This window comes from Leptopilina boulardi, unplaced genomic scaffold (assembly GCF_019393585.1).
Source record: "Leptopilina boulardi isolate dan_hultmark-lab unplaced genomic scaffold, ZJU_Lbou_2.1 LbouV2_303, whole genome shotgun sequence".
In the NCBI taxonomy this organism is placed as follows: Eukaryota; Metazoa; Arthropoda; class Insecta; order Hymenoptera; family Figitidae; genus Leptopilina; species Leptopilina boulardi.
The window spans coordinates 582284-596991 of record NW_026137867.1 but is presented as its reverse complement, the minus strand read 5'-3'; the positions used below and the strand labels follow the sequence as shown (position 1 = coordinate 596991).

Sequence of the window (14708 nt, the reverse complement as noted above, 5' to 3'; positions counted from 1 at the left end):
TTAAATATTTACTTTTACTACTACTATTTTTATATATTATTAATTATGCCTGACCAAATATCTACTTTTACTACTGATTTTATATTTATCTAATTATGTCTGACATTAATCTGTCTGATTGATAAATTTATACATATTTAAAGTCTGCCTAAAAATCTACTTTTACTACTGTTTCCATATTTATTTAATTGTGTCTGACTAAAATACACTTTTACTACTGATAAAATTATAAGAAATTTAACAAGTCTGATTAAATACTTACTTTTACTACTTCTATTTTTATATTTTATTAATTATGTCTGAACAAATATCTACTTTTACTACTGATTTTATATTTATCTAATTATGTCTGACATTAATCTGTCTGATTGATAAATTTATACATATTTAAAGTCTGCCTAAAAATCTACTTTTACTACTGTTTCCATATTTATTTAATTATGTCTGACTAAAATACACTTTTACTACTGATAAAATTATAAGAAATTTAACAAGTCTGATTAAATACTTACTTTTACTACTACTATTTTTATATTTTATTAATTATGTCTGAACAAATATCTACTTTTACTACTGATTTTATATTTATTTAATTATGTCTGACTTTAATCCACTTGTACTACTGATTTTATAAATTTAAAGTCTGCCTAAAAATTTACTTTTACTACTATTTCCATATTTATTTAATTATGTCTGACTAAAATCCACTTTTACTACTGATAAAATTATAAAAAAATTAAAAAGTCTGATTAAATATTTACTTTTACTACTACTATTTTTATATATTATTAATTATGTCTGACCAAATATCTACTTTAACTACTGATTTTATATTTATCTAATTATTTCTGACTTTAATCTACTTGTACTACTGATAAATTTATAAATATTTAAAGTCTGCCTAAAAATCTACTTTTACTACTGTTTCCATATTTATTTAATTAGGTCTGATTAAAATAAACTTTTACTACTGATAAAATTATAAGAAATTTAACAAGTCTGATTAAATATTTACTTTTACTACTAATAAATTTATAAATAGTTAGAGTCTAACTAAATATCTACTTTTACAACTAATTTTATACTCATCTACTTATGTCTGACTGTAATCCGCTTGTACTGCTGATAAAAAAATTTAACTAATCTGACTTTATATCTACTCCTACTACTGATTTTCTCCTTTAATTATTATGTCTGATTAAAATCGATTTGTTCAACTATAATAAAAATTACAAAAAAAAATTAGAAAAATAAAAACAAATAAATTTATTTTTCAATAAAATAAAATTAAAAATTTCTTTCTGCTGTCATTTTGAAAATATATTTACCAGTGAAAAATAAAATATATATTTTATAGAATTAATGTTTTGTAAGAGAATTTATATCAAATATTTCATATCCTACATATATATAGATAGATATAAAATTATTTCGATTTTAACTTCAACTCTCTACTCTTTCGGGCATTCCATTTACTAACTATCTGTCACAAAGTAACAGTTTTGATATTCCCTGTTGCAATTTTTCTCAAGTTTAATCCACCGGGAAATTCCTCGAATCGTGAGTATAACGAATTTTTCGACTTTACTTTATCATATGAAAAGAAAAGAAGTATATTCCCGCATGCTTCGCATATATTTCAACATTTAAAAGTAAATATATTTTCTCGTTGATATTGTTTCAAAAAAATTTTTTTTTTAATATACGATAAATAATAATTTTTTTTATTTATTGAATTTAATATTTATTGTTATTAAATAAATATTTGTTTATATTTAATTAAATAGACTTCTTTTCCAAATGAAACAAAACAACTTTTAGTCTAACACAGAAATAATATATACATATATACATATATATATATAAAGGAGACTTTTTTTAATTTTATGTGAAAAGAATGCGTTTCGTCTTTATTCCTACGAGTTTAATTAAAGGTTGTTAAAATTTACAATTACTTTCTACAAAGAGAATCCCTCAGGCGAGACATTTAAAGTCAGAAATGTGACATAAAGGTGCCCACTTTTGATTCAATACTAAAAGTTCTTTTTTTTTTTAATTTTGAAAAACTATGCAAAAAGAAATTTATTTCTAGTAGAAAAAATTTCTAAAAAAAAAATAAATGAAAAGACCAGTGTTTGAAAAAAAAATTAAATTAAAAACCTATTTTTCTATAAATAGAATTTTAATTTATAAAAATTTATATATATAAAAAAAATACAAATCAATAACTCGAAAAATATAAATTTGTCAAACGAATGACTTTTTGTTATATCAAGAGAAGGGTTTTTTTTTAAAAAAAAAAAACAGTCGGTGAATAATTATTACTCCAGTAAACGTCGATTTATCTTCCTAGCCCGCAAGTGACAAGATTGGAAACTGTAAAATAGAGACTTGGACGAACGGAAGTTCATTTAACACTTCTCATCCGAATTCCATTGTAATAGTGGTACGTCACTGTCAAGAGAAATCGAGAGGAAGCTAGTAGTAGATTAATTGAATCGTGAAAGCTACCTAAACTTATACAATTGCTTAGAAGCATACATTTCCGGGTAAATTTACAAAAACATTATCCATTTACCAAATTTCATGTAGTAATAAGACAAATTTTATAAAATAAAGAATATATTATGAAAATATTCTCGCTCAAAAAGTATTAAAAAAAAAAAAATTCAAACAGCTAAATTTAAAGAAAAAGTAACATTAAAAAAATAGAAAATAATCCATAAAATATTAACGATTAGAAATACAAATAATTAAGTATTTTTAATTTATTATTTTTTTATTATTATTTATTATAATTTATTTTATTATTATTATTATTATTATTATTATTATTATTATTATTACAATTATTATTAATAATAATTTATTAATTAATTTATTATTAATAATAATGATTATTAAAGCAATTTCAAAGAAATTATAGGAATTTTTTCTTTATATAAATATTTTATTTCCTTGGCGCATTTTCTCATAAAGAGGATAAAAATAAATACATTTAAAGAACTGTTGGGAATTGTGAAATCTTTTTTAAAATATAAAATAAAGAAGAAAAATTATAATTTGAATAACAACTTTACTTTCATTGTTTTGAACATGAATCTTATTATAAATTTAAAATAAAAAAGAAATCCTTTGATTTAAATAAATCTTATAATATAATAATCGATACTTCATTTATTATACAAGAATTCGTTTAAATATCGTTTCACGTTAACGAGACAAATTTTTTACAATATAATAATAATAATAATAATAATAATAATAATAATAATAATAATAATAATAATAATAATAATAATAATAATAATAATAATAATAATAATAATAATAATAATAATAATAACTTTGACTGTACTCTCTCGTCTATAAAAGAGACAAGCGAATTTAATTTATAATCAGCAAATTGAAAAAAAGTAATTGACGACAAAAAAAGAAAAAAAGATTTTAATAAAACAAAGAAAATTAAAATAATTAATTTCAATTGTAATTTAAATTATCAAATAAAATAAATGTTTATTTTATCACAATTTGAAACACAAAAAGGATATAAATCTAATTGCAGCTTTTAATGAAATATTTTTTTTTGTCTTTTTATTTATTGCATTAACACCGAATGAAAAAATAATTATATAAATGAAAAAATACAAAAATTATTATTAAACAATAAGAAAATGCTTGGTCTGTCCTTCTGTCCTAATTTGAAGTTGGTCTTTTCTGATTTCACGTGTTTTTTGAATTGTAATGTTATGACGAGTCAAATTTCTGTCACATTTTGAAAATTGTTTTTCTTATTTTTTCCAAAGTTGTAAAATTATGTTTCCCAATTTTTGAATTGGTTTCTTTAAAATTTTTTCATAATATAATTATTTATATATATATTATATAATTATAATATAATATAATTGTGTTTTCAAATTTCATAATTGGTTTCTTTAAATTTTTTTTATAATAAACAAAGTAATACTCAATTTCGCGCGTTTAATTTTGCCAGTAAATAAATAAAATAAATAAATTTAAAAAAGTATATTAAATACTATAAAAGTGTTAAAACTGAATATATTACAATTGATGGTAATTTCCGCATCAATTATAAAAAAATATATTTTTTTTTTTTGCCTTTAGTTGCTGTTTGATAAAATTAGTGAATTCGTTCGTAATTACTGAAAATTATTGGAAGCACAATATTATATTGAAAAAAATAATCCAAACATGTTTTTCAGAAAGGTCATTGCATTTTAATGTACTATATAGATTACTTTTGATAAAAGATATTTAATATTTTGTTTCGTATTAATGGAAATTATAAATATATATGTGAAAATGCATTTCAATGTATTTAGCTTTAATGCCTTTTGAATATTCATTTTCAATTAGCAAATTTTTTATATATCAATATTTGTAGAGTATGCGAACGAAATATAATAAATTCATTTTTTTTTGTTCACTGCATAATGCAATAAATAAAAATCATGTATAAAAAAATATTTAATGGATTTTTTCGTGTTTGATTAAATATTAATTTTCAGACATATTTTTTTTTTATATATTGTATAAATTATATAAATTTTTTATAAATCATATAACTATATTTGTATAAATTACATTATTATTATATAAATACGTTTTTTTTTCTTTTTTTTAAATTTTGAAAGAAAAATATTTCTGTCATTTTTCTTTGAAAAAAGAGAAAATCGTATGTGAAAGAATTTAATCAATTGAAATGTTTATTTTGTTTTTAAGTCTCTCTCTCGCGCAACACTTTTCAGGAAGACGATTTTCTTTGAACTGAGATGTTTCACCTTATCGAAAGTGCAAAGTGCAATCTTGTGTACCATTTAAAGGGTCGTTTAAGAATGCAAGTACCCTGAAGGGAGAGTAAACCTTCTCTGCTCAGCTTAGCGATGAAAAGCTGTTTCTTACACGCGATAGCTCAAGATATAAATACGATTATTCAACAATAGCCTGAAGGCAATTTTAGGGATTATATGTATACATAAAAGCGTTTATCTAAAACGGAATGTGGTTACGAATAAAAAATACTCTTTTTTTTAAATTTACAAAAAAAAAAAAATTTCAAAAACAAAAATAACTTTTATATTTTTTTTAGGGTGGTCAGAAAAAATTGAATCTACATGAAATCTATAAAAGTAATTTATACAAAATTTTATTTTTTTTGAGCGATGGATATTCGAAATACATATACAATGTTAAATTTCATTAAATTGCTTGTCAAGGGAAAATAAATCGATTGGATTAAGATGGAAAACCTTTTTCTAGTTAATAGCGAAGCTCTTTATACGAAGTCTCAAACCCGCAAGAGATCTTTTACAAAGTATCGAATTCGCGAGGTTTCAATGAAAATAAATTTAATAAGATTAGAACCCAGCAGCTGGGAATTTCTTATACAAAATTACATTTTCTCCTCAGATGGTACACTTTCCCTGTCCATCGAACCCAATATGTAATTTTATTTCTCACATTTTGCGGGTGGTTAAAAAAAAGAAGTACCCTTGCAGATTGAAAATTATTTTTTCAATTGCAATATAAGAAGGGGGAATTGAAGAAAGTTTTCCAACACCTTATTGGAATTCAATTCTAATCCCTATATACAATTTCCTACTGGCTTTTTTATTTTTGCTTCCGTATGCGAGAAATATAATTGTGAAATTTGTCATAAAAAATAAACATTTATAATTTTAAAAAATTTAATTTCTCATTATTTTTAAAAATAAAAAAATGAAAATAACACAAAAAAATATTATTTTGTTTTATAAATTATGATAAAAAAAAAAAAATTATTACCATTCATGCTCATCAATGAACTAATTTTATATGGAAAGTATATATGTTTATTATTTTGTATCGTATTTTGTGAAAATTATAATAATACATTTTCATATAAGAGAATTCCAATGTATTTGTATTTTATTCTCTTTGAATATTCATTTTCAATTTGCCAAATTATTTCTGTAACAATATTTAAAATAGAGAAAAGATATTTATCGATATGAAAATGCAACAAAATTTTTTATAATTATGGCCTTTATAATATAAAATAAATTCTCTATTTAAAATTAATAGAATATAAAATATTTTAAAAAATAATAAAAATATAAGAATAAGTTAAATTATAAAACGAAATGGATTTTTAATAAAATTTTCGTCAATACAAATTATGAAAATTCGTCATAATCGTGATTTTATTTTTATAAATTTTATTTATTTTTTTTTGGTATTTACTTTCCTACCTTCCTTATAATTTCGTTTAAAAACATTTTTTTATTCTTTTTTGTTATATTCTATAAATTTGTCTTTATTTTAATTTATTTATATTGTTTTATTGTTAATTCATTTTTTTTTTGTTAATTTTTGACGCACATTAATTTGATTTCTTTGTATTTTTGTTTCTTGTTTTTAATTCGTTTTGTAATTAAACTTATTCTAATATATTCAACTCAGACGTTAAAATTTTGATAATTAAAAAAGAATTGAAAAATACAAAAAAAATTTCCAAAAGAAATTAATTATGAATTTCAATATTAATCAAGTGAAATAACATCGACCCTCATATTGTTAACAACTTATGGAAGATTCAAAACTGGTGAATCAGAGTTGCATTAAATTAATGTACATCATCCATACATGAATGTTGAATGTGAATCTGCTGGTTAGTGATTTAAATCCAGTTCTGTCAGACCGGCTGACCAAAATCGTTTGTACCTACTAGATACATACATATACACACACACCAAGTATTCACTTGTTCTCTTGTAACCGAAATTTAAACATATTACATTTTCCCAGTTATAAAATCAAATTCTCTTTTCTTCTAAATTAAACCAATTTTACCTCTACATGGCTTCGAACGAAAATATTTTTCCCGAACAAATTCATTTTTATATTTATTTTTCAATTTTTTTTTCATTATTTAAATTCTGAGCAAAAATTTTAATTTAGAAACAAAAAAATTTTTTAAATTAAATTTTCAAATAGTTTTGAAATGAAATTTTCAGGTTTATTTTGATTTTTCTGAAAAGCATATTTAACTGTCGAAAAGTGTGTTTCTCTTTCTATTTTCTTTTAATCTGAAAAAATGCTGAAGATGCTAAACTCGAGAATTGTTTTTTTTTTTTTTTAAAGAGGATGAACCAAAGTGAAATTCGACGATAGAACACTACGTCACAGTGGAATGAACAGTCAGAAAAAAATTAACCTCATTGAAACACATCTCCACGAATTTTTCGTTCCAGTTAACCCAGAGAGTCTTTTTGAAGCTGAAGCCCTTTTTTCAAAGCCGACATTAGCACACGAGGATCCTAAAAGCGTTTCATTCTAACTTTTAATTTTATGTATTCTTAACAGAGCACTTTTTCAAATTAATGCACCGTGACAAATACTCTTAACGTTTTTTTTTTTCATTCCTTTTTCACCAGTAATCTTTTCAAATGGACGACAATGTTTAAATAATATTCAAAATTTAAATAATAAAATATTTTTAAACAAATTAAATTTCGATTCATAATAAAAATATTCATAAACTAGAATTAATTATTCAATTATAGTTCAGTATATTAATATTATGTTTCGTTATAAAAAAAAAAAAAAAAAAAAAAATCTAGATGAAAATTACAGACAAGATTCTGAAAGTGAATATTAATATGCACGAGTTTTTCTGAAGACATTTTCAATTTGATGATTCATGGAATTGTGCACAACAACACAAGACTATTTTTCATTGCTTTCAAGAGAATATTTTCGAAAAAATATTTATGACTTGATCCATTATGAAACTTTGTATACTCTTCTGCTTTTATTCGCGTGAAGAATGTTACGAAGGTGAAAATGCAAAGGCTGCATGTTAGGGGAAAAAGGTTCAAGAGGAGATGTTGATTCATCGACTTAAAATTCAGCCCTAGTACAAACCTCCTCATAGTGGAGTGTCACTTATGCTATAATTCAGATAATTCACGATATATATTTAAAAAAAAAGAAAATGTCAAAAACACAATATTTACAATAATATTTCAAAATAATAATAACTTGTACCACTGATAAATTTACAAAAATTTAATAGTCTGAATAAATATCTACTTTTACTACTATTGAAAAAATGAAGAAAGTCTGACTAAATATTGATTTTTACTACTGATTTCATATTTAAAAAATCCTGTCTCACTAAAATCTACTTGTACTACTGTTAAATTTACAAAATTTAATAGTCTGACCAAATATCTATTTTTACTACTGATTTTACATTTCTCTAATTATGTCTAACTGTAATTCACTTGTACTACTAATAAAATTATAAAAAAAAATTAACAAGGCTGACTAATTATCTACTTTTACTACTATTTTTATATATAATTATGTTTGACTAAAATCCATTCGTACTACTGAAAAAATTATAAATTTATAGAAAGACAACTTAAATATTGATTTGTACTACTGACAAAAATGGAAATGTTAAAAGAGTTTGACTAAATATTTACTTGCACTACTAAAAATTGCGAACGTTCATAAAATTCAGATTAAATATTTATTTCTACTACTGATAGAATAAGAAAACCATTTAAAGTCTGACCGAATTTTTACTTTTACTACCAGTTTTATATTTGATTAATTTTATCTGACTAAAATCTACTTGTACTACTAATAAATTTTCAAAAATTTAATAGTCTGAATAAGTATTTACTTTTACTACTATTGAAAAAAATGAAGAAAGTCTGACTAAATATTGATTTTTACTACTGATTTCATATTTAAAAAATTCTGTCTCACTAAAATCTACTTGTACTACTGCTAAATTTACAAAATTTAATAGTCTGACCAAATATCTACTTTTACTACTGATTTTACATTTCTCAAATTATGTCTAACTGTAATTCACTTGTACTACTGATAAAATTATAAATTTATAGAAAGACAACTTAAATATTGATTTGTACTACTGACAAAAATGGAAATGTTAAAAGAGTTTGACTAAATATTTACTTGTACTACTAAAAATTGAAAACGTTTATAAAATTCAGACTAAATATTGAATAAAAAAACCATTTAAAGTCTGACTGAATTTTTACTATTACCACTGATTTTATATTTAATCAATTATGTCTGACTAAAATCTACTCAAACTACTGATAAATTCACATACATTTAATACTCTGACTAAATATCTATTCTCACTACTGATTTTCGAATTTACTTATTATATGTCTGATTAAAACCGATATTTATAACTTTGTTTTTCGAAACTAAAATTTATATATCTTCAAAATGAAAAAAAATCTTGATTGTTAAAAAGAAATATATAAAATTTCTATTGAATTCGAAAAAAAAATTTATTTTTCTTTTCACCGAATATCTTTTGATGCGAAAATAATTTCTCTATCTCTCTCCTTTGCTCAAAAGAATAAATAAAAAATAAATAAAGTTCAATACTAGAAGATTTAATTAAAACGAAAATATTGAAAAAAACTAATGAACTTTAATACTATAGAAATTAATTTTTTTTTGAAACTGCTTTCTAAATATTAGATTTTGAAAATATTTTTTTCGAAATTAGAGAAAAAAAAATTTGTCCATAATGCAAGGGAATATAAATTCTTAAAAAAAAAAAAAATTGGATAAAAACTGTCCTTTTTCTCTGATTCTGATATTCATGAAAAATTCTCTTTGATATTAATCTGAGCGTTTAACTGATAAGAATTCAATTTCGATTCGTAGTCCTGCTTCAAGTCCACATCCATATGCATGCGTCTTTAGCTTTACATAAATGAGCAGATATGCTCATCCGTACGGTGTGTCTATTAAATTTCCAGTCGCTGAGATACACAAAGCTTTGAGTTTCAATCAAAGGGAGTTTTTCCGAGAATTTCATTATTTTCAATCAATATTATATACTCGTGTATAATCCATATATATATATATATATATATATATATATATGCTTAAAAAATTTTTAATTTCATTAATGGAAGATCAAAAGAATACAATTTTTGTTTACCTCACAATATAAACTAAAATATTTATTTTTAAGAAAGAAATTAATTAATATTTATCTATTCATTTATTCTTTTGAGCAAAAAAGAGAGATAAAGAAATTATTTTCGCATTAAAAGAAATTCGGTGCAAAGAAAAATAAATTTTTTTTTAAATGTTAAGAATAATTCCGTTAAGAAATTTTAAATTTCATCAGTAATTTTGGTTTTCTTTATGTGGGACAACAAAAATAAATTTTCTTCTTTTTACAGAAAGTTTTGTCCACTGAATCACAGAGTATTGTAAAATGAATTGAATTTTAAGAAAAACTACTTTTGAAATACAGCTTTTTACTTCCTTAGTACTCTCTCTTTCTTTCTATTTCTCTCTCTCTCTCTCTCTCTCTCTCTCTCTCTCTCTCTCTCTCTCTCTCTCTCTCTCTCTCTCTCTCTCTCTCTCTCTCTCTCTCTCTCTCTCTCTCTCTCTCTCTCTCTCTCTCTCTCTCTCTCTCTCTCTCTCTCTCTCTCTCTCTTTTTTTTTGACCACGCGTGTCTGCTGTTTGTGTGGAAATTATACTATGCTTTAAAATTCTGCAATTCAGCAAGAAATTCCGAACATAATTTACTTTTTGATGTGTGTTGTAAGTTGAACGAGAGTTGAGGAAATATTCTTCAAAAAGTTTACGGAGAGTTATATTTTTCTTTGACTTTTATGATATATAAATTCGAATATTACAATTTATAACATTTTTCAATAATAAAAATAATTCCTTTAAAAGTTTTGTCTTTTTTTTCTACTAAATAAAGTAAATTTAAATACAAAATTTTTTAGACTAAAAATATTACTATTTTAAGATTTGCAAAGTTTTGCCTGATTAAAATTTCTACACTCAAAAAAAAAAAAAAAAAAAAAAAATTTGTTTGAAACAACCAAATTTTGTTTGTTTAAAAATTAATAATTTAGTTATTAAAGATTTTTGCGATAAATATTATTTTGAATTCTTCTTTATCTTTAAAAAAAAAAAAAGAAATTTGAAATTCTTGTCACAAACTTTAGACTAATATTTTTCGGAACATTTTATATTCGCGGAAGATTAAGAGATGCACGTTCCAAAGAGAGTGTGACGCCAAGAGAATAAGTAATGATATACGTTCTATCGATTTTGTATCAACCTCCTGTCGTTTCCATCGATAATGAAGAGAGAGTGACTGTCACCGCTTCTAAACGTTTCTAATATTATTAATGTCATCGATATCATATTTCTCAAAATATCCTAACCAATTTCGACTGATCCTGGAAAATGTTACATATCAAAATTGATTCATTGAATACAAAAAAAAACAAATCATTTTATTTTTTAAAAACATTATTTAAAAAAAAAATTACACAGAGAAATTATATATTTATCTCGGAAGCAAATAAATATTTATGTCAAATAAATTTTGTTTGGTTTAAATAAATTTTATTTGGCTAAAAAGTAACTAAGTATTTGAATAAAGCGATTTTTTTCAGTGTATTAATTATAATTAAAATAATAGCAAATGAAAAAAAGCCCTACTTTTCATATTTGGGACGAGGGATTTAAAAAAGAAATCTTTTTTAAAACAAATCACATTGTCTCTTTTATATTCTTCGAGACTCATAAAATAAAAATGTGTTGTTAGAGGCTCAATGCTTCATGCGAGGAAGCATTAAAGTGAATTTCTTTTATGTACCATCGACCAGCTTCGAACAACCCATTTAATACTACACTTAAATTTAATCGAATCTTTAGCCTGAACTACCATTTTACTCTACAGGTAGCGATTGAATATTCTCGTTTATACAGCGTGTTTACGATGAAAGAGAGAGAGAGAGAAAAAGAAAAGCATTTTTTTTCACCCTCTGCTAAAAAGTAAATTACCAGACGTTTAACGGATATTCGCGGGAATTTTTGAAGTGTTGCAAGTGATGTTAAGTGTAAGACTTAATTACAAACCTTGCAAGATTGTATATATATATATATGTATATATACCATTCTCATTGTACTAATTTTCACGAAACGAAAATCTCGTTACTTTAAATGGCTGAAATTCTTAAATCTTTCGCTATATACAGTAAAACTATTTAAGAATTTAATAAAGCCACAAAGTTTCTACACGATAAAATGTAAATTACAAAATGAAACTATAACAAACGAGTATAACAAAAAAAAAAAATTAATTTTCTAAGTGAATTATAATCGCACTGAATTTCGTTTCTCCTAATTTAAAGATGATTTCCCGGATTTTCATCCATTTTTCAAAACGAGGTTGAATTAAAATTTTTCTCTTATTTGAAAATAATTTTAAAACAAACAAAAAAATCTACATTAATGTTACGTTAAAAACCGCATTTATTTCTCTAATTAAAAAATGTTAATTAATACAAATTTTTTAATATGAATCAAAATTTCACATAAATATTTGTATAGAAATTTTAATTATACGCATTTATATATATATATATATATATATATATATATATATATTATTCAATGTAATAAATCTAAATACAAAAATATTAATATAGGTAATGAAAACATTGAACTGAAAATTCTGATTCATTTTATAATAATATTTACAATATTAATAATCAATATTTACTTTAATATTACCTCTAAAATGGAATATTGTGTCAGAATATGTTTTTTAAGTCTCAAGCGAAAATTGTTAATCAAATATAAAATTATTGTTTTTTTTTTTTTTTTTTAAACGAAAAATTACTGAAATAAATAAAAAGTTACTAAAATTATGTTCAATTTTTCAGAAATATTTATTGATTTATGTTAATAACTATATTTATTATTCAATTTATTCAAAAGAAATATAAATTGATTTATTTTTTATATCAAACATTTTAATTAATATTCAATCACAGAATGAAATATTTCCAATCATTCAAATTCAATGACAAATATCGGAAATTGATAAATTCTATTATAAATATAAAATTACGAATCATTGTGAAATATTTAAATTTATTTTAAAATCAATTCGAATTTCACAAGGAGTGAAATAGTAATATATAATTGCCATTAGGGAGATTTTTTTTTTTTTTTTTTTTCGAAACGAAATGAAAATCTGCCACTTTGAATGAAAGTTCGAAAAAAAGTATTTAAAGCTTTTTAATGTTTTCTTTTCTTTTTACTCTCGTAAGCGTACACATGAAATAAATGTGTAGTTTATGAGAAAAAGTAATCTCCAGAGACCTACATTCTTGCAATTTTTCATACACACAGCTATTTACATGCCAAGGAAGATAAACGAGACTCTATCTTCTAGTGACTTGTATTATCGTTATTGTCAAATTTGAAATGCTTTCGATATAAGAAAACTCGAACATCAATTTTTATAAAAATATATAGAATATGCGAGACCACTTTCGGTTATTTTACAAAAGAATCGAAGCAAAAGCAAATGAACAAAAGATTTTTCATCAAAAAATGATTTTAATATTTTCTCATTGTGTGATAAATTATCAGTTTTTTTTTTCTTTAGAATAATATTGTTTCTCCTAACAAATTCAATAATACTAAATAAACAAGAATTAAGAACATTAAATTAATAATTTATAATTCGCAAATAATTTTATAATTAAAAATTTCAAACGATGGTGAAATACAAAATAATATGAAATTATAATCAAATAACTTTATAGAGAATTTAAAAATATTATTTCACAATTTTTTTTCTAAATGAAAACAAATTTTTTTTTTTTTTTACGCAACACTAAAGTAATGAGAATAATTGAAAAAAAGAGAAATGTCTGTTATTTATAAATAGCTTGAAATTAATTGTAACGTTTACTTTTTTAAAAAAAGAATTTTTTTTTAATTAAAAACTGTAACGTTATTGCGAAACATTTATACATATATATGCGTTAAACTTGCGCACACACACCTTTTTAGAGAAATCACGTAAATTTCATCTCATTAAAAAAAATTAATGGTACACACAGAGTTCCTCTGTTTAGATTCAACGAATGTCAGAAAATATTTGAAAAATCAACGCGCGAGTATGGAAAAAAATTATTATCATAAAGCAAAAATTTTTGTTAAATTTTTTTTTCTTCAAATTATTCAAAAAAAAATTGTATTTTTCTGATTAGCTGCCAGCAAATTTTACATGTTTCAATGAAAGGATTTTAAATTAAAAAATTGTTCTTTGTATAAATTCTGTTTTATAAAAATTAATTAATACGGAAAACAATTTTTATTATTAAAATTTATATGTTTTCAATTATTGAAAATTAGTTTTGTCTATTGTATTAATGAATATTGTAAAATAATAATCAATTTGTTTATAATAATAATGATGATAATAATAATGATAATAATTTTGAATAAATTAATTAAATTTAATAATATTATTAATTTTTGGTATTAAAAGCACTTACTTGATTCATGTAAGATCTGACGAATTCCATGCTTTGGTCGAGAGCATGTGTGTCACTACTGCAAGAATCCAGGATCAAGGCACCCAGGGTGGTATTTGGGAGAAGTTCGTTGTCACTGTTAATTAGGTCCAACGCATACAACATTGCTTCCAATCGTTGAACACCCTTTTCCTCTTTCACAGCACCGCATGGTGATTCTACATTCACATTGGTAACCTGAAAAAAAAGAAAAAAAATTTATCTGTCAATATAGATTCAACTAAAACTTTCCTAATTTCCTCATTGATGTAATTAAATTACTTCTTTATCA

The 14708-nt window shown here is 22.7% G+C and overlaps 1 protein-coding gene across 4 annotated transcripts in view; it reads right to left on the bottom strand.

Moving 5' to 3' along the window:
• Positions 1-14708, bottom strand: part of LOC127282983 (metabotropic glutamate receptor 7-like) — a 248951-nt gene that overhangs the window by 100600 nt on the left and 133643 nt on the right. For all 4 annotated transcript variants that reach the window (XM_051307602.1, XM_051307605.1, XM_051307604.1 and 1 more), the window contains one exon: positions 14399-14614. In XM_051307602.1, the coding sequence (XP_051163559.1) occupies positions 14399-14614 (216 nt within the window). The remainder of the gene's footprint in view (positions 1-14398; positions 14615-14708) is intronic.